General features: G+C 42.6%; 1 protein-coding gene across 8 annotated transcripts in view; it reads right to left on the bottom strand.

The window, feature by feature from the left end:
- Positions 1–1,768: 1,768 nt before the first annotated feature.
- The window catches only part of LOC131360335 (polyamine-modulated factor 1-binding protein 1), a 169,884-nt gene continuing 151,779 nt past the window's right edge, over positions 1,769–19,873 (bottom strand). For all 8 annotated transcript variants that reach the window (XM_058400665.1, XM_058400664.1, XM_058400663.1 and 5 more), the window contains 11 exons: positions 19,596–19,785; positions 17,380–17,533; positions 16,530–16,697; positions 15,369–15,485; positions 14,738–14,863; positions 11,174–11,341; positions 10,898–11,070; positions 9,655–9,729; positions 9,472–9,565; positions 8,721–8,776; positions 1,769–2,964 (listed from right to left, as the gene is read on the bottom strand). In XM_058400665.1, the coding sequence (XP_058256648.1) occupies positions 2,889–2,964; positions 8,721–8,776; positions 9,472–9,565; positions 9,655–9,729; positions 10,898–11,070; positions 11,174–11,341; positions 14,738–14,863; positions 15,369–15,485; positions 16,530–16,697; positions 17,380–17,533; positions 19,596–19,785 (1,397 nt within the window). In that variant the 3' untranslated portion in view covers positions 1,769–2,888. The remainder of the gene's footprint in view (positions 2,965–8,720; positions 8,777–9,471; positions 9,566–9,654; positions 9,730–10,897; positions 11,071–11,173; positions 11,342–14,737; positions 14,864–15,368; positions 15,486–16,529; positions 16,698–17,379; positions 17,534–19,595; positions 19,786–19,873) is intronic.

Genomic DNA, 19,873 nt, shown 5'->3' with positions numbered 1-19,873 from the left:
ATTGGAAATGGTCTCTTGCACTCGTTTAATTGGGACAAATCTGTGGTACAGGCTGACATTTGAAAAATCCCTCGACTGCATGACGGTGGCAGGCGTCACCTTTATAAGCGATTTATGCTGGAGGCCTTTGTGGCGATGAAAGGAATTAAAATGGCGCGCGTGTCACCGGGGACGCGAGGCGGAGGATTAAGTGTAAGACCGGACTTCTGAGAGGATCTGAGACGCTCGAGCCTGTTGACTCTGATGCGTTTCAGTACAGAGAGGGGAGGAGGAGGAGGGTTCGTGTATTTCTGTCCAAAACACTTCAGCAAAAGTGATTATAAACCTAATAAAAGCACAAACGCACTAGATGAAAAAAGAAACCCAAGGTGTCGGCTGCACTTTTAATTAACCTCGGGCTTGTAACGTCCCGATAAAGACAATGAGCGCTGCAGAGCTTTTCTCTTTCTTTCTCTCCATCTACAATACCTCTGTCTGTTGCCTCGCAGTAATGAACGGCCTTCTGGGATCCAATTACAGCACGACTCCATCTGAGGTCTGCTCCAGACATAACTGCAGCCTGATCCTCGTCTCGCACGTCTTTTCCGTCCCTGCTGCCTGCGACTTGGGCTTGATGGGATTTTACAAAAGCGGTGCAGCCGTTAAATCACCTGCTCACGACTACAGAAATCCAAAACATGCTCCGGCTTACGGAAATGCACACAAAGACTTTCCTGATGAAAAAACGAAAGGCCACAAACATCAAACACACTGCTTCTAGTGGGTTAATGTTAGTCAGGAGGCGATGAGCGGCTCACTTAATCATCAAGAAGGGAATGTGGTCAAATCCCAGACCCACCAGAGCTCCAGCTTTCATCCTCATTCACTTTAAGGCTTTAAGAATCTCAGTGTCTTATTACCCGGTGATGAATTCTGGATTCTGACTGGTCAGGAGACGATGACTTGTTTCCTATAACAGCAGCTCGGACAGTAGTGCAGCCACAAATCACAGGTTTTGGATTTGTTCGAATGCGATATTGTTTCCATAGTAACGGCTCATAAGATGCGTGTAAATAGAAAATTTTGCGCGTGTAATCGTTGATCTGTTTACAAAAGAAGTCTCCAGGGTGAACATCTTCAGGAAGACATCTTCAGGGAAATTATCCATCCATCCATTTTCTATACCCGCTTTATTCCTAATCAGGGTCACGGGGATCTGCTGGAGCCTTTCCCAGCACACATTGGGTGAAAGGCAGGGGGGGTACACCCTGGTCACCAGTCCATCTGAATGAAACTATGAAACTATTATGTAATCATAATGGATGTTAAATTGCATTTTTTTTTTTTAAGTTTCTGTCATATCTCCATGACAGCACCGTGAAATTCTTTCTTTCATAGAAGGTCGGCGTCTCCCTCAACCAGAGAGGGTAAGGGCCTTGGGCCTGAACCCTAACCTTCTGATCAGTTACCCAGAGCATGAACCATTGAGCCACTGCCATTAAATCTGCCTTTAAAGAAGACAAAACAACCCAAAAAAAGCCAGACATGATTACGACCCTGCTTCTTATTGTTATTATTCTACTGTATAACTAACCGGCTGCACCACTGGAGCTCTGGAACTGCTGCATCTCTGTGTACGACGAATAAAACTCTTCAGGCTGAACTGTTAGAGGAATGTGATTGTTGATTATTTTCTAATCACAGGACATTCTGTGGCGTTTTAGTGCTTATACATTAAACCATGACTAATGGAATAATCATAGAATTCACAGAATTCAAGATGGACCCATTATTATAATTATTATTATTATTATTATTACTAGTATTTAAAGTCACAGTGAGTGTTAGTCAGTAAAAGACAGTATTAGCCTTAAACTCTGCGCTTTTCAGGGCATTAATAACAATTATTGGCATTCTTTACTTTTCACAGACACCTTAAGTGTTGTGTATCGAGTGCTGGGTGAAGGAGAGTGTTGTTTATTGATTTTGCCTGAGCAGAGCAGGACGGTCTCCTCGTGCCGAGATCACGGCTCAGAGATCAGCAGTTACGGCTCGAACCGACCCGGAGCGTACGGGTTCTGACACGGGAACAGAGAGAGACGAGACCTGCATGTAAATACACATTACTGCCCACGTGATCGGTCACTAATATGATGCTGGTTACTATGTGCACTATGGTTACATGAACAAAGAAAACATCACACAAAACACAGATAGTGCGCGCACACACACACACACACACACTGCTGGATTTATGTTCAGAGAAACTGACATCGGCATCGTGAAAAAGATCAGACTCTAAAAACAGAGACTGTGTGTTTCTAAAATCCTTTCCTAAAGGTTTCCAATCCCTGCGGGTCGGAAAAGTTTTCATCCCAAAGCCTCGGAGAAATTTACGACAAATGCTGAAATGTCAAAAAAATATTACATTAAATATCACGGCGGTGAACAAACACAGCCGAAGCCGCAATAACGGCTCGCGTCTTCACTTACCTCAGAGCTAAACAAGTTTCAGGATGATTAACACACGCTGACACTCGGCGCTCGGAAAAACCAAACCTGAGCCCGTTTTCACGGCTTAAAGAAAAACGGCATCATCTTTTACGGTACAGCATCGATCACGGTGTCATGATATTATTCAAGTCGAACAGGTTTAGCAAATAAACAGAAGTATAAACAAACCCAATGTTCTCCATCAGTTCTCTTCAGATATTTACTCCATTAATCCTGGAGGACTTTTTTTTTTTTAAGAGAGTCTCACAGAGAATCCCTGAGATATTGAACATTCAGTGAGCGATGTGATGGAAACTCCCAGCTACATTGGGTCCTTCTCTCCAGTTCCCTTCGAGCGACTCTCTGTGCCACTTCAGCGGCGAAACTGGGGCCGGGCGTGGCTCTGTACACACACCTCAGCTCCGATCCAGACGCAACGCCAGAGGCTTCTTCCTGCTCAGCGTCTCCCGCTGATGGCTCAACATTCCTGATCTGTGACAAAAAAATTCAGAACAAATACAACAAATTCAGTCACATATATTATTATTATTATACACATATATTACAATATAAATTCATCATCATCATCTTCATCTTCTTACAAAAATCTCTCGACCTTCTCTATGAGCCTCAACAGGGCGAAATCTTACAGTTGAACCTCTCAGAAATCCATGAAAGCAGAAAGCTGTATAAGCAGTAATAATCCTGAACACAAATTCATAAATTGAACAAAATCTCTGAAAATTATAGCATCTAAAAATTGAACAGCCTCATCTATGAAATCAGTGAGCTTGTATAGAAATATGGCAATATAGCAATATCATGGATGGACTCAGATCTGAGATCTTATCCATGTGTTTATTAACACCGTCTACAAAATTAGCAGACTCGTATATGTATATAGATATAAATTCATGAATTTAGAAACCTCATCTTCAAATTCTCCAGCCTTGTGTTGGAATTCAGCATGCTCTTATACTGATGAAGAAATTTAGCAATCTCATTTATGAGAGAGAAATTGCTGGATTTAGCAAACTCGTATCTGGCTAATCTGAATTTAGCACCCACATGAATTTAGCAAGCGCTTATACAAATACCTAGCTAATCCAAATGTCTATAAATTTAGCTGCCTTGTACACATAAACTCATTCATCTGGCAATCTCTCACATGAATTCAGCCAACTCATCTATGACTTTCTCAACGTCTTAAAAGAATTCAGGAACCTCTTCTATAAATTGCTTGTGTATGAATTTAACCAGCTCTTGTACTAATGTAGCATAAAATTCATGAATTCAGCAGAATAGAAATGCATAGATTTAGCAGTCTTTAAATTTAGTAATCTCGTTTAGAACCTCGGTTCAAAATGTAGCACGTGTATTTATAAATGATCGTGAATAAAGCCACATATATTTCTATATATATATACACACATAATCTCCATTTTATCCATTAGTTGTTCTTAATGAATTTAAGTGAAAATGTAAATCATCTTCTTCACAATTCACATACACTCATGATCGAGTTTTAGTGACAACACAGACATGTTCTCTCTCAGAGAGCTTCTCGTCAGCGTCAGGTCTCTCCACTCTTTCCTGTTTCCTGTCACCCTGACCTACCCTTCCAGCTCGCTCTGCTCTCTCTGCTATCCCGCTCTGCCTCTTTACCTCCCTGCAGCTCTCTGGATCTTGTGTAGCCCCTGAGGCCACGTCACTGCTGGACACAAGCGCAAACAGTCAAATGTCACAGCGGAGATCATCCGCTTCCTCAGGTATAATGAGCTCTCTGTAGCACAGACTTGCAGCAAAGAAAGACAGCCAATTAACAAACTACGCAATTTTTTTTAAAACCATGGCTGCATACGAATCTAAGAAAAAATAAAAATCTTTAAACCGTCACGGTCCCTTGTTTCCGAAGTTGTTGTCCTATTTGGCAGCTTTGCATACACAATTGGCTCTTGGACTACTCCTGCAGCTTTGCTAATGCTTGCCCTTTTGTGCCCGTTAATTCCACTCGGGATAAACAGGTTTTGTGCATGCAAAATGATTCGCACTCGCGTATAATTAGCTGGAGAAACAATTAGACGTGTGAATAACAGTCCGCAGCGGTGCGTTATGAATCTGGAGTGGGAGAATGAGGCGTTTGTGGACACCCGGGAAAGCAAAGCTTATCAAATAAAGCTTGATAAATGTGCAGCGAATGAAACGAGTCAATCATTTTAATGTCCATGAGGAACCCTGAGGAGAATAAATAAGCAATCAGGACCTCATGTGGCGCTAGCAAACGAGCGTGAGGCGCAATTAAGGAGGGTCACATTCACACCGGGGTCTGAGTACACCAAACACTCTGATGAGATGAGACGCATGAATGAGAGAGAGAGAGAGAGAGAGAGAGAGAGAGAGGGAGAGGGAATGAGAGAGAGAGAGGGGGGTGAGAGTGAGTGAGTGAGTGAGTGAGAGAGAGAGAGAGAGAGAGAGAGAGAGGGAGGGAGAGGGAATGAGAGAGAGAGAGGGGGGTGAGAGGGAGTGAGTGAGTGAGTGAGTGAGAGAGAGAGAGAGAGAGAGAGAGAGAGAGGAGAAAGAGGGAAGAAAGAGAGGGAGGGACTGTGAGAGAGAGCAAGGGAGACAGAGAGAGGGAGAGGGAATGAGAAATTGAAGAAAGAGAGAGAAGAGAAAGAGAGAGGGAGTGAGAGCGAGAGAGAGAGAGAGGGATAGAGGGAGTGGGAGAGAGAGAGAGGGATAGAGGGAGTGGGAGAGAGAGAGAGCGAAAGAGAGAGAGAGGCGAGTTGAGAGATGAATTCGAGATGGAGTCTAAGGCACTGTAGGTCCATCGTTTATTCCAGTTTTGCATAAAGTGGGCCCTTAAAAGTCAGAAAGCTCAGAGTACAAATGTGACACACGGCATAAGAAGAAGAAGAAGAAGAAGAAGAAGACAGACTGAGAGAGCGGGTTTCTTTCCTACAGTCGGACAGATGAACAGACCTCGCAGCACGCGCTTTCAAAGGCAAATCAAAGTTATTAACTATTCAATCACATAAAAGGAGGTGAAGGCGTGAAAGGTTGCAGACCGAAGCACTTTTGCTTCAGTGCATTAAGAGCCGCTCTGGCCCCGTGTGAAAGGAAAATAGATTGCCTCCCAGTAAGACGGCGGTGTGTGTTTGCCCCCCCCCACCTCCACCTCCTTTTTTCTCCCTGCTAATAACAGCAATCTGCTCTGAAAATCTAATCCCAAGTACCATTTACGCCACATCCACATATAACTTCTGCTTGGAAAAGCGTAGAATACGAGGGGTTATTTTATTTATTTTTTTATTCCCTGATATCCAAATAAACAGGACAGGCTTCTCTATCAGCCGGAGGGATGTTACAGCGAGTGAACCGGAAAGAGCAAAGTGCTAATGAATAGCGGGATTTTTTTTTTTTTCCGGATGAAAGCATCTTATCAAAGCAATGTTCTTTTTTATTTCTCTTTAAAATGTGCAGGGAAAGTGCCAGCGGTTTATGGAAAGAGTGACTATAAAACCCCCAACCAATGAGGATCAGGATGAATCCAAAAACTCTGAGGGCGAAAGTTCGTATGCTCTTATGCCGCATGCTTTGTCCAGTGGAGCGTGTTCAGGTGTTAAGAGTGAAACAATCACCAAGTGATTCTATAAATATAGCCTCCAGCAGCAATCTGTGGGGTCCAAGCACCATTTGCAAAGAGCGGGCGGTAACCAGATCCTGCCGAGTCACGCCAAACATCTGTTCAAGCTTCATAACCTTCTGAAATGCCCGATGAAAGCTGATTGGCTGATTGGCTAATGGTCACCAAGTTTTTATTTATCATTTTATAATTTATTATAATTATAATTTTATCATTTATCGTGAATTTGCTTCGATCACAATCTGTATTTTTCTGTACTAGCCTTAATTTTCTTTCTACTTATTTTATATTCATTTCTCATTTTCTTAAAGAGAAGTAGGCCATGTTTTCATTTAAATATATAACCGTGTATGTGAGAAATAAAATCTGGCCCAAAGTTTTTTGGACACCTCCTCTCACTGATGCTCTTGTAGCTGAATGAACACAAATCCCACATCCACACTCCAACATCTGGAGGAAAGCCTTCACAGAAGAGAAAAGATCTTATTATGACAGCACAGGGGAATAAATCTCTGATGGGACGTTCAACAAGTGCACTGAGTCTGATGGTCATGTCTTTTTACTGATTCCTAACCCCTTTTTATATCAAACATATGGTATCTCCCCAGTCTCTTCACTCTTCTACGAGCGTAGACGTCTGTGTTTTAACGTTATCGCCTTGTATTTTATTAATGTAACATTAAGATCACCAGAACCAACATATGCCTTGAAATCAAATCACGCACTTCACTTCCTTATTTGTTTGAATTGAATCTCACTCTCTCCGTCTCTCTCTCTCTCTCTCCATCTCTCTCTCTCTCTCCAGGCCCACAGGCTTTCTGCATGTCTTCGAACATTAACTGAGCTTCATTTAGTCACACAGCTACACTGAAGGAGCAGAGTGTGTTAATGTGTGTGTGTGTATAATTTTCCATCGCTGTGCTCTCTGCTTTCTGTCTCTCTCTGAATGATCAGTCAAGAGAGTCTCAGTCTCCGGGGTGATTATCCACTTAATGCTCTAGTAACCGTTTTCCCCCTGAAACTCAGTAAAGTTTAGTAAAGTGTAGCACTTTGAGTAGTTCTGTGCCTCCAGCACTGACATTAACACGGCTGAAGGTGCAGGAAGGTGTGTGTGTGTGTGTGTGTGTGTGAGAGAGAGAGAGAGAGAGAGAGAGTGTGTGTGTGTGTGTGTGTGTGTGTGTGAGAGAGAGAGAGAGAGAGAGAGAGAGAGTGTGTGTGTGTGTGTGTGTGTGTGTGTGAGAGAGAGAGAGAGAGAGAGAGAGAGAGAGAGAGAGAGTGTGTGTGTGTGTGTGTGTACAGACAGGATGTGATGGGAGCAGTTAGTGAACCTGGTACTGGGCCAGAACCCAAATGGGTTCTGCTGTGTTGCCGATCCTTATGGGGGGAAAAGCCAATTTTGCGTTCGCCGTGTCGAAAAGATTCCTCCAAAGTTTTTCTTCACAATTACACGTCGTTAGAGAAGATAAGCCAACGTCCACGGAGCAGAGTCGTGTCAGTGAAACGACAGACTCACAGCGCTGCCTAATGGACCGGGTGAATCGCACACACCGCTGTTTATTAAAGATAAGACACGCACGTAATAGAAACGGCTCCTCTAAAACGTTTCGCTTGGTTTTAGCTTTCTAATAGAGTTTAACTCCTAACATGGTGGGGGGAAAAGAAGAAGAAGAGTCTCTGATGTAGGGTTTCACCTGAAAAGTTGAAGAAAAATTAAAGAGAATGTTTCAAATAAACGCTAGAGGGATTTTTCCCCTAAGAGAGAAGACAGGTGAGCTTCGGTTATCTGAGAAACGGCAAAGGAAATACTATAAAAACTGCATTTAAACCTATAGGCTTTTAACAAGGTGTGAGTGATCTGGTCAGAAAGTGCAATAATAGCTATTGGATTAAAACATCTGTCTGAGACTCATGGATACAAACAGATCCATTAATCAACTACATGAGAGAAATTTGGCATTCGTGAAAATCTGGTAAAATCAGAGAAACACCTAATCTTGACTGGACACTCGGTGAAAACCAGTTGTTTTATATTATTTGGATTGATTAAATCTATATGAAAAATAAAACAGCGAGATAACACAAACCCATAAAATAAGACGAATAAAAAAAGCAAATAAATTAATTAAATAAATAGTGGTGTATAAACAGAGGATGGGTCTGTCTGTGTGCAGAGCAAATCAGCTAAAGAAAGAATAATTGTTCTTATTTAGACAATATTTAGTACTATTTTGTTATTATTATTATTATTGTTTACTGTTATTATTGTTATTATAGGCATCAAAGTGAATCAGAATAACTTCCACTTCCATCTTTCAGGCTTCACCCAACCTTTTATGGAGTTTTGTGGGCGTCGCCACATGCAAATGAGCTGTGCCAAGAACATGCTTTGGTCACCATACGCACATGTGAAATAATTATAAAGAAAATCAGCGTTTCTGTAAATCCTGTACATCTGACTGGATGCTTGTGAGACTCCTCATTTCCTATTCACACCAATACCAGGAAGACAGGAAGTGTGTATTTTTCAGTACTAAACTTGGAAATAAATAGTGTCTGAAACCTCAGAGTCAAGTGATATGGTGGTGGTGATGGTGTGAGTGCTCACAGTGCAGGAGGATGATGGCTGTGAGGCTGATCGCTCGAGCTCAGGGACTGAAACGTCTGCAACAAAAAGAAAAAGCAGTGAACACAATTATAATACAATATTAAAGCTCTCAGAAGGTTGTGAATCATCCAAGTCGTAGCGGTCCTCACCGTAATAACAACACTTCTCAAATGTATTCCCCTTAAAACGGAGGCGCACATTTAGTTTGTGAAAATCTACACAAATATGCTTGTATATTTTAAATATTAGACGCACCAGGCAAATACACAGCTCACATTCACTTACTGATGATGTTTATAGTGTTGAAATATTCCTAATTATTCCTAATTAAAATTACTTTAATTAAGTAGTAACTGATGTCTGAGTGAACACAAATTTTTTTTATTTAAAATTAATTTTACATATAAAAATATAAATCAATAATTAATCCATAGTCAGTCCAATGGTTTAAAAAAATACACCAAATACTTTTGTTTTTACTTTTGCTTTCATAAATTATTATAAATTTCTTAAATGCTCGTTGGATGTTATAAAGCCATCCAAACTTCATGTTTTCATCCAAAATTCAGCTTTTATGAATATGCTAATTTAGAAAACACCCACAATCTGGCATGAATTTGCATACTGCAACACGATTGGCTCTTTCATCTGATGATGTAATAACATTCTCAATCTCAGTTATCTTCAAAACCCCGAAATCTTTTCACACTCCTCCAGAAAAGATTTAACACTACATACAGTATAAATATACCTTGTATCTCTCTGCCTCCATTCTTTGCTCATCGAGCTCCGCCCTCAACCTCCGGATCTCCGCCTGCAGCTTCTCCACGTTCTCCTGCAGATGACTGCGAGAAGAGAAGACTTCTTTCAGCATCTGCATGACACTATACATCTCTCAAACAAACACAGTGCTTAAAACACGAGCGGCTCTTACTCCTTTTCAGCCGTGAGATGGATGATCTTCTTGCTCTGGTCTCTGATTTTGAGGCCCAGCTTCTCGTTGGCCTGTCTGGTGAGACGCAGATTACAAGCGTTCGTGAGAACTAGTAACGTTTCATCGTAAACACTCAGAGAGGAAGACAAGAGAAGACTCAGTAATACACGAGGGCATGGATGTGGATTGGAAATATAGAAATATAGAAAAAGAGAAGTGACCAGATTGAGTGCTGGGATTCTTGACCTCAAGAGGCTAGCTCTGTGGTTTTATTGTTTATACATAGCCATGGTGGAGCTCACTATTAAATAAACTCTAGACACTGCTGTTTGTGAAAATCTCAAATGATCAGCGGTTTCTGAAATACTCAAACCATACACAGATCACTCTTTATCTTCATTCTGATGGTTAATGTGAACATTAAGTGAAGCTCTTGACCTATTGGATAATTAGGTCAATTCATATTGGCTAATGAATGTCCAGGTGTTTCTAATAAACTGGATGGTGAACTACTTGTATCTGGATTAATAGCAAATTCTAGTCCAGTCCTTCTGTCCTTTAATAGATTCAAACAGGAAGGAAGCTAGTGAAGAAAAAATGTCAACAGAAGCCTGAAATGAGTAAGATGCCTAGAAATAGGCTTAATAATCATTTATACAGTAGAAGCTCAGCATACGAATTCAGCACATGAAGCATTTTCGACATAGGACCAAACCGAACTGAACGCCGGCTAAGTCGCGTGTATGCCTGGGAGCCGTTCAAAACTCGTTAGCATCAATGGAAAGCCAACCGAACAGTGTTTCCGAATTTTACAAATTTCTTTTGAAAGAGTCATCCCACGATACCAGCGTCACCTTCAGCATGCCTTCAAAAGCTAGGTGATTTTTCGGGCGTTTTTTTGTTGACAGATTGTTGGCGTGGGTGCCCTGTTCTATTTTTAGCCCAAGCTTGGTGGCACGACTTCCTGTGAGGAGCCTTGACATGGAATGCTTGGCTTGGGTCAGTTCTTTGTAAGCAGCCGTACAGTTTACATACACTTCATATCGGTCATATTGGTCATATTTTTGGGCGGCTGGAACAGATTATCTGCATTTACATTATTTCTGATGGGAAAATTCCAGAATGAATGCAATTCGTATGCTGAGGTTCCACTGTAACAGGAAATACTTCAGAAATTTTGCTACTTTCACTTTGTTTTATTTTGCAGTGTATGTGTATTTGGTCAGCTGTGATGTGATCTTACTTTTGCTCTTTGACCCACTGGTTGACGTTAGTGACCACCAGCTCGCTCTCTCTGTGCAGACGGGAACTGTCAGTGCGGGCGTCGCTCAACGCCTGCCTCAACACCTCCACCTCACTCACAGAGGCCCTGTACTTCTGTTCTACAGAGTCCAGCTCAGCGTGTAAGCTTTCCAACTGTACAACACACACACACACACACACAGGCGTTAATACGACTCAGAAGAAAGTGTGTGTGTGTGTGTGTGTGTGTGTGTGTGTGTGTGTGTGCGCGTTTAACCTGAGCTACTTTGGAGTGGTAGTTCTCTCTGAGGGAGGACACCTCCACCTTCAGGAGCACCAGTTCCTCCTCTCTGGACTCCAGGGTGACGAGCTGCTGCTGACCCCAGAGCTGAGCGCGTCCCAGCTGGCCGCTTAGCTCCGCCAGACGCGTCTCGAATGCCCGAGTCTGAAAGTACAACACGTCAGACTCGGTTATTAACTCGAACCATTTGAGTCAGGAGTTACTACTGAAATTATAATAACGAATAAAGACGCTGTAAAAAAAAACCCGGACATAAACAACTAGCTCGGATTGTAAGGACGCTTAAAAAAGCTCCATGGTTACGGGAAGAAGATGACTGTATATATTTAACAAGTTTCACTGGGGTTAATTAAATCAGCGTGAAAATATCGATCTCAACTGAACCTCAAATGTAATTTAGAGAATTTAATAGCAGCTTGTGAATGCTGGTGATATTACAGTAACAGTCATGACAGGAGGAGTTTTAATTAGGATGTAGAGATGCTCCTAACCTATCTATCATTGCTTCTTGGGTGAAAATAAGGAAGAAAGCAAATAAATAAATAACATCCTTTCCTACGCTGATTATATTTAATGGTTTTTTACGTGTCCGAAGATACTGTTACTGTGATGAAATATTATGCGTATATATCATCATATATATATAAAACACAATATTTCACATGAGTATGGAATCATTTTTAATTGACTGCATGGCAATATTATTCTAGACATTCACGGTCTTTAATAACAAGAAACAGACATGTAAGGTAGACAGTCAGGTTTGCCTCAGTGTGTGTGTGTGTGTGTGTGTGAGAGAGAGAGAGAGAGAGAGAGAGAGAGAGAGAGAGAAAGAGAGATAGATAGAGAGAGAGACAGAGAGAGAAAGTGCATGGGAGAACATTGAGAAGGTCTCACAATGACCTTTACACAATCCCTGAGCACATGCGATGTAGAAAAGAGCCAATAAAGGTAATGAAAAAAAAGCAAAGGCAATTAAAGTGGTGAGAACGCCGTGTGTGTGAGTGTGTGTGTGTGTGTGTGTGTGTGTGTGTGTGTGAGTGTGTGAGTGTGTGGGTTCAGTGACAGAAGTACAGACACAGAAAGCACAGATAACTTTGTGCACACATATATGATTACAAAATATTTGGTCTATATATAAAACGGCAGGCAGTGCAAACACACACACATCAAAATGATAAGTGCTATAAATGCAAACACGCAGAAATTCAGCTTCCTCATCTTTTCTTGTTATTGGTTCGCTCCGACTCCCCCCTGCATGCTGCTGCGTTTCTGCACAACCAGCGGCGATCATTAGTGGCCTCGCGCCGATCCAGCTGCAGCACGAGCAATTATTTTTAAAAGGCAGAACTGAAAACAGACAATTGACACGCGGCATGGCACGCACACCCAGCACCGATCATTACTCCTGTGATTGGGACGGAGAAGAAGCCGCTCCGGATGGGGGTTCTGCTCCTGACTTTATTATTATTTTATTTTTAATTTTTTTTTAGCCTGAGGAGTTTGCTGACCACAAAATGACAAGGCTGCTTTTCCTCGACCAATTAAAGCGGGGCAGAGAGTGGGCCTGCGAGCGTGCAACACTGACAGCACTTAAAGAGGATGATGTGATGGCTGAGAGAGAGAGAGGGAGAAAGAGAGAGAGAGAGGAGAGAGAGAGAGAAAGAGAGTGAGAAAGAGAGAGAGACAGAGAGGAGAGAGAGGAGAGAAAGAGAGAGAGAGACAGAGAGAGAAAGAGAGACAGAGAGAGAGACATAGAGAGAGACAGAGAGGAGAGAGAGGAGAGAGAGATAGAGAGAGAGAGAGAAAGAGAGAGAGAGAGAGAGAGAGAGAGAGAAAGAGAGAGAGAGACATAGAGAGAGACAGAGAGGAGAGAGAGGAGAGAGAGAAAGAGAGAGAGAGACAGAGAGAGAGAGAGAGAGAGAGAGAAAGAGAGAGAGAGACATAGAGAGAGACAGAGAGGAGAGTCCAGATGACTGAACTAACTGGAGTGCACTTCACTTCCTCACTCCGATCGATCCTGCATGTCACACTTCCACACCACAATCACATCAACAATGCGTAGAGGAAACAACGGGCCACTTGGCTCACACAGGGGAAATGTATGGGAGATGGTATATGAACATACATTTGAGTCATGTTTATTTAATATTAATTAACAGCAGCAAGACATCTACAGTGCCTTACATAAGAATTCACCCTCTACATTATGTAGTGAACTGAAGTAACCCTGACTGGGATTAAGTGTCCTGATTCTAAACGAAACAGTCTGTTATTTCACAGTCCATAAGATAAAAGCAGAAGTATTTACTCATTATGCTTTAAAGAAAATCACAGAATATGGCAGAAATACTGAAAAGTCAGACATTTGACCTTACTTCAGATCTTGAACCTGAAGAGTAAAATCGGACACACACACATTCACTCACTGCGCACAATTCAGAGATGCTAATCGGCCTAAAGCACGTCTTTGAACTGCGGGAGGAAACCAGAGAACCTGGAGGAAACCCCTGAAGCATGGGAAGAACACACACACACACACAGGGCAGAGACGAGAATCGAACCCCATACCCCAGACACGTCAGAAAATGTGCTAACCACTAAACAACTTTGCCCCCCCTGCTGGTGTAATAAAATAACGATAGCAAGAACCTTGAACGGACGGACGGACAGACAGAGAACCCAAAAATGTGACAACTTCACCAGTCAGTAGAGGAGGCATAAAAATACTGAACATCCCTTAAACATCACTTTTAAATTATTAAATTATTACAGAACAAATTTGGCACAATACTGAGCAAGCATGCTTAAAGGAGGCTGTTTACCAAAAGTACCAGTTAAAGAAGGGATTAGTGAAGAGAACCAGGCATAACATTATGACCACCTGCCTACTATTGCGTTGGTCCCCTGACCTGTCCTGCACTGTGTATTCTGACACCTTTCTATCAGAACCAGCATTAACTTCTTCAGCAGTTTGAGCAACAGTAGCTCGTCTGTTGGATCGGATCACACGGGTCAGCCTTCTCTCCCCACGTGCATCACTGAGCCTTGACCGCCCATGACCCTGTCGCCGGTTCACCACTGTTCCTTCCTTGGTCCACTTTTGATAGATACTGACCACTGCAGACCAGGAACACCCCACAAGAGCTGCAGTTTTGGAGATGCTCTGATCCAGTGGTCTAGCTCTCAGAATTCGGCCCTTCGTCAAACTCGCTCACGTGTCTTGGTGCAAGTTTTAGCATCACGTGTCTTAGCGTAAATTTTAGCATCACGTGTCTTAGCGTAAATTTTAGCATCACGTGTCTGGGCGTAAATTTTAGCATCACGTGTCTGGGCGTAAGTTTTAGCATCACGTGTCTGGACGTAAGTTTTAGCATCACGTGTCTGGGCGTAAATTTTAGCATCACGTGTCTGGGCGTAAATTTTAGCATCACGTGTCTGGGCGTAAATTTTAGCATCACGTGTCTGGGCGTAAATTTTAGCATCACGTGTCTGGGCGTAAGTTTTAGCATCGTGTCTTGGTGTACGTTCGTGTCTCACCTCGTCCTGAGAGAGGCGGCTGTGACTGCGCAGCTGCTGTAGCTCTGTACTCAGCTCTGTGTTTCTCTCTTCCTGCTGGATCAGACGCTGCTGCAAGCCTGTCACCTCCTGACTACGCTCAGACAGCTGCACACACACACACACACACACACACACACACACACACAGAGAGAAAGATGTGTCAGGAATTTACACTGAATTAATGTAGACTTGTGTATAGTGCTGCTATTACTTCTAATATTATCAGTGCTGTTACTTCTAATACTATTAGTGCTAGTACTGCTGCTAATACTACTATTATTAGTGCTGTTACTACTCTTAGTACTAGTACTGCTAATATTACTAGTAATACTATTAGTACTAGTACTGCTGCTATTACTACTGATACTATTAGTAGTAGAACTACTGTTATTACTACTAATAGTTTTAGTACTACTGTTACACTAATACTACACTTCTATATTATTAGTGCTGTTACTACTATTAGTACTAATACTACTGCTGTTACAACTAATACTATTAGTACTAGTACTACTACTATCACTACTAATACTATTAGTATTAGTAATACTATTAGTACTTGCTTTCACTACTAATATAACACTCAGGTGATTTTTAAGCAGTTATGAACCTCTTGGCTGAAAGTCTGGATGCGAGCGTCTCTCTCCTGCAGCTGCGTCCGCTTGTCTGCTTCTTCCTCCTGCAGCCTGAGGGTGATGCTGTGCAGCTCACACAACTGCTCCTGTAGCTACACACACACACACACACACACACACACACACACACAAAAAGTAAGACAAAAAGACAGGTGACAATCACACACGGGATAACATCTGCGGTATTCCCGAGGTGAGCCCGAGCGTTCTTTAAAGCTAACCGCGGCGGGATTTGCTCATGAGCCGATCGGATGACAGATAGGGTCTGTTATGAGTGACGGATATTAGAGCGGAATTACGGAGATAAATTTTCCGACTGTAATTGAGTAAGGAACCGCATCGGATCTGTTAAAGCTATTAAAGATTTAGATTGAAGTTGCACACAGGTGAGCAGGGGACTGATCGATGTGCTTCGCTTCCTTAGAGGAGGGATGGAAAAAGGAAAAGAAAGACTTCTTCGGGATCTGTGCAGGTCTGGGTCACATTTAGCTAAATCATTCCCTGAGAGGTTTGGAAGTAATTACTATGATTTAAAGGAGAAATTTGGAAAGGAACCTAATTGAATTGGGACGGAATTAGCCGTGGAAATACGGCAAGAGTCTAATAAACGTGCTACATCTGATTTAAAAAAAAAGAAAGAAAGAAAGAAAGAAAGAAAGAAAGAAAGAAAGAAAGAAAGAAAGAAAGAAAGAAAGAAAGAAAGAAAGAAAGAAAGAAAACGTGTTGCCATTTAGCATGTACATCTTTTTAATTGCTTCGTATTTAGGAGCGTTGTTCGGCGTGACTTTCACTGCTCTATATTAATACATTGCCCAAGATGCATGATACACTGATGTTAGTGATGGAGGTTGCTATGGCAACCTTATATTTGAACAGTAAAACAATGCTCTAGGCTCTGATAATGAAAGCTTGCTCACAGCAATAGGACACGGCTAAGTGGTTACTCAAGTTAGACGTTTTTGATCAAAATGGAAGGATATGGGGGCATGTCTAATTTGCATAATCATGCATATTCATAGATCGGGGTTTTTAAAGTAAGGTTATAGGTAGAGAGTTTTCCAGCATATTCCTGATTAAAAACGATGCAGGTTTAAACACAGATGATGCATATACTGTGTGTGTGTGTGTGTACGTACCTGTTTTCTGACTGTTTCCAGGTCAGTTCTGAGCTGGTCTCTCTCAGTCTCCAGGCTGCTCTCTCTCTGACATGTCCTCTGTACCCAATCCAGCTGTTCCTGCTGCCAGGCCTGTTCCTGTGCCAGCTCCACACGCAGAGCCTGAGCAGCCACTGAGTGTTCCTTCAGCTTCAAGCACAAACACACACACACAGCATTTTGCATTCTCTCTCATCCACAGTGACATACAGAAGTGTTCATCTGTTTACCTGGAAGACAATCCCATCCTTGTGCTCATCAGCTTTATTAGAAAATATCAAACAATAAGGCAATGCAGGGTCGAGAGTAAACGCTCTACTGATTTCTGGGTGAAGCATAAAACCTCTATTTTACAATTAATCTACTAAAATGAGAAGTGCGTGTATATGTGGCAGAATGAGAAAAGCTGTATCATGAAAAATGTGTGAGAGTCTATTTGGCCATTTTTGTGATAATGAAGGAAGTGCTTTGTAGGCGGCATCTAGGCTTTAAAGCTACGGGAAGCCAGTGGAGAGCAAACAGCATGTCGATGGCTAAACATGGGTCTTTGACTTTAAATCATCCCTAGGTGTGAAAGATTGTGTGTGTGTGTGTTGGCCTGTTTGGTATTCCTGTTTCACAACCTTACAAGCTAGCAAAATCACATACAGCCACTTTAACGCCAGTCAGTCATGATTAATATGGACCACTGGAATGTTCCGTGGTGATATTAAGCTGCAGAAGCAAAATCACTGAACATACATGAGCATTTTGGTAGACAAATCTGCTTTAGAACATATACACACGCAGTGCTAACTTCCTGGTTCAAAGATGATGAGGAGATGATGATCACCTGCTCCTGCATGTGTGTTAAGGTCTCTTTGGTGCTTCTCAGCTCCTCCTGAAGCTCCTGGTTCTCCTGCTGCAGCCGTAAAGCCTCCTGCTGGGCGCTGAGCAGAGCCTGCCTGCTGCTGCTGGCCTCCAGCTTCACCTGCTCCAGCTGAGTCCTGCGGGTGAGACCAGATCATGAGACCTGAATCACAGTGGATGTTCAGCATTTTTTGGTGCATCACTGGCACAACCAAAAATTTGTCTTCTGTGAGCTACAGACAGGAAGTGAAAAAAGCTGGTGTATTTTCACCGTAGCTTTATCACACTACGGTCCACACTTCCTCCACAACATCTAATTTGCTGTAATTCTCTCTCTCTCTCTCTCCACTGTTTAATCAGGCTCAAGGAAGCTCACTCTGTCTTAATTGTAGCACGATGGCGTGCAGAAGCGGTGAGAGCGGCAGCAAAAGGTTGTTGGTTGTAATCAGACAAGGCAAGCTTAAACATTTAATGAACGAGCCCTGGAGCTAATTAGAGATGAGCGGAGGATGAGTTCAGCCACCGCTGGAGCATGAGGGCCCGGATCACGCCTCAGAAAGCCGCTTCAACGTCAGCCGAAGCGGCTAATCCAATTAAAGTCCCATCACATCTCTCTTCCTCGCTTTCTTTTATCAGCAGCTCAAAACGAGCATCGCTCCACATACAGATGTGTTTCAGTGTCGCTCGTCCATCCTGATGTTCTGCTTTCTGCTCAGTGCCTGCTCCTACATGGACACTCTAAAGATCTGGACTTCCTAGAATGACTTTTAGTGGATAATCACCTGGATATTGTAGTTTTACAGTCAGGATAGAGCTGCTGCTGTAATCATAAAGACTCATTCTGATCTGCTCATGCTCAACATCTCAACACACTCAGTCTTTTCTGTCTCTGCTCTTCTTCACCTGTATAGTGCAACGATTTATCTCTAACTATATAAGTTATAATATATAACACATTCAGACAAACTACAGGGAAGTCAATCTGGCTCTTCAGTATTCCGTGACATGACGCGCTAGTATAGTTTAGCAATCAAATGTCTCAAATCAAACACACGTGTAATAATCTAGACTGTTATCATGAACCAACACTAATGGGTCTGAATTTGAAAAACCTCTCGCTTTACCTGATGAAACGTCTGGTCTCTTTATTCATTATTTTTGGAGTAAGGTCTGAGTTTTTGATTGGAGATGCAGACCATAACAACGGTCATGACAACAGTGAACAGTTTTGAGAGAGAGAGAGAGAGAGAGAGAGAGAGAGAGAGAGAAAGGAGGAGACAGCGAAAAACAGAGGGAGAGAGAGGGAGAGAGTAAGAGAGACAGAGGGAGGGAGGTAGAGAGAGAGAGAGAGAGAGAGAGAGGAAGAAAGTGAGAGAGAAAGAGAGAGAGAAACAGAGAGCGCTCTTTAGAATCTTTAATGCTACTTATATTAACTTGTTATTAAGAGGTAATATACAGGTTAATAGAAAGGTTATAAATCATGATGTGCGAGTTTTAAATTAGACTTATGTTTTAAATAGGAAATGGAAGACAGTCAAGAAAAGAGAAGGAAGGAGGTGTGATGAGGGTGATGAGGTATCTTATGAAACGCTGTATCACCTTTTTAAATCAGGTTAGTGTGAGAAACTGAGCTTAAAATCCTGCTTTCCTTTATACATTTCTCTCTCTCTCTCTCTCTCTCTCTCTCATTGACAAACGGAGCACGGTAACAGCTAATCGATCTCCTGCGCGATTCCCGAGCCCACCCTCGCCGGCATGATCAATATCCCTGGCAATTAGAATCCCCTATCTGCATGGCTGCAGGGACCTGGCCGTGTCTCCACGGCCCACAAACACCCAATTTAGTCCTCAGCCTATCGCTTAATTACTAAATCCTCAGTAATGCGTATTGGCAGGCGGACGGCGGCGCTTTAGCATTAGCTCCTACGCCTGACTGAACAAGTGACCTTTGGCAAACGCTGGCTAAGATACTGAGAAGTCGCTGCTGCGTGTCGACTCGTGATTGTTTAAACATCTGATCTTGAGGTGAGGCCGTGAACTTGTGAAGACTGTGCATGCACGTGTGTGCGTGTGTGTGTGTGTGTGGAAACTCTGTGGAGGCTGAGCAGAAGATAACAGCTAGAGAACTTTCCAGATAGCGATGGAACTGAATTCTCTAAAGAATTAAAAAGTTTAAATGTGTGTGTGTTGGAGGTGTACCTGCAGTCGTGGAGCTCCTGCTCACTGGTGTCCAGTCTCTGCTGGACTCTCCTGAGCTCGGCATGAAGTCTCCTCTGGGTCTGTTCAGCACGGACCACCTCGGCTACCCGCTCTGCCAACTGCTCCTGCGCCCGCTGATGCCCGCCCTCCAGCAGCAGCACCTTCTCCTCATGACGAGCCAGTTCCTGTGCTGGAAGGCCAACACACACACACACACATAAAGATACAGACACACAAATACAGATACACACACACATACATACAGACACACAAGTACA

The sequence above is a fragment of the Hemibagrus wyckioides genome, linkage group LG10 (assembly GCF_019097595.1).
Source record: "Hemibagrus wyckioides isolate EC202008001 linkage group LG10, SWU_Hwy_1.0, whole genome shotgun sequence".
Taxonomy (NCBI): Eukaryota; Metazoa; Chordata; class Actinopteri; order Siluriformes; family Bagridae; genus Hemibagrus; species Hemibagrus wyckioides.
The sequence above is the reverse complement of the archived record's forward strand: the minus strand, read 5'-3'. Positions and strand labels throughout refer to the sequence as shown.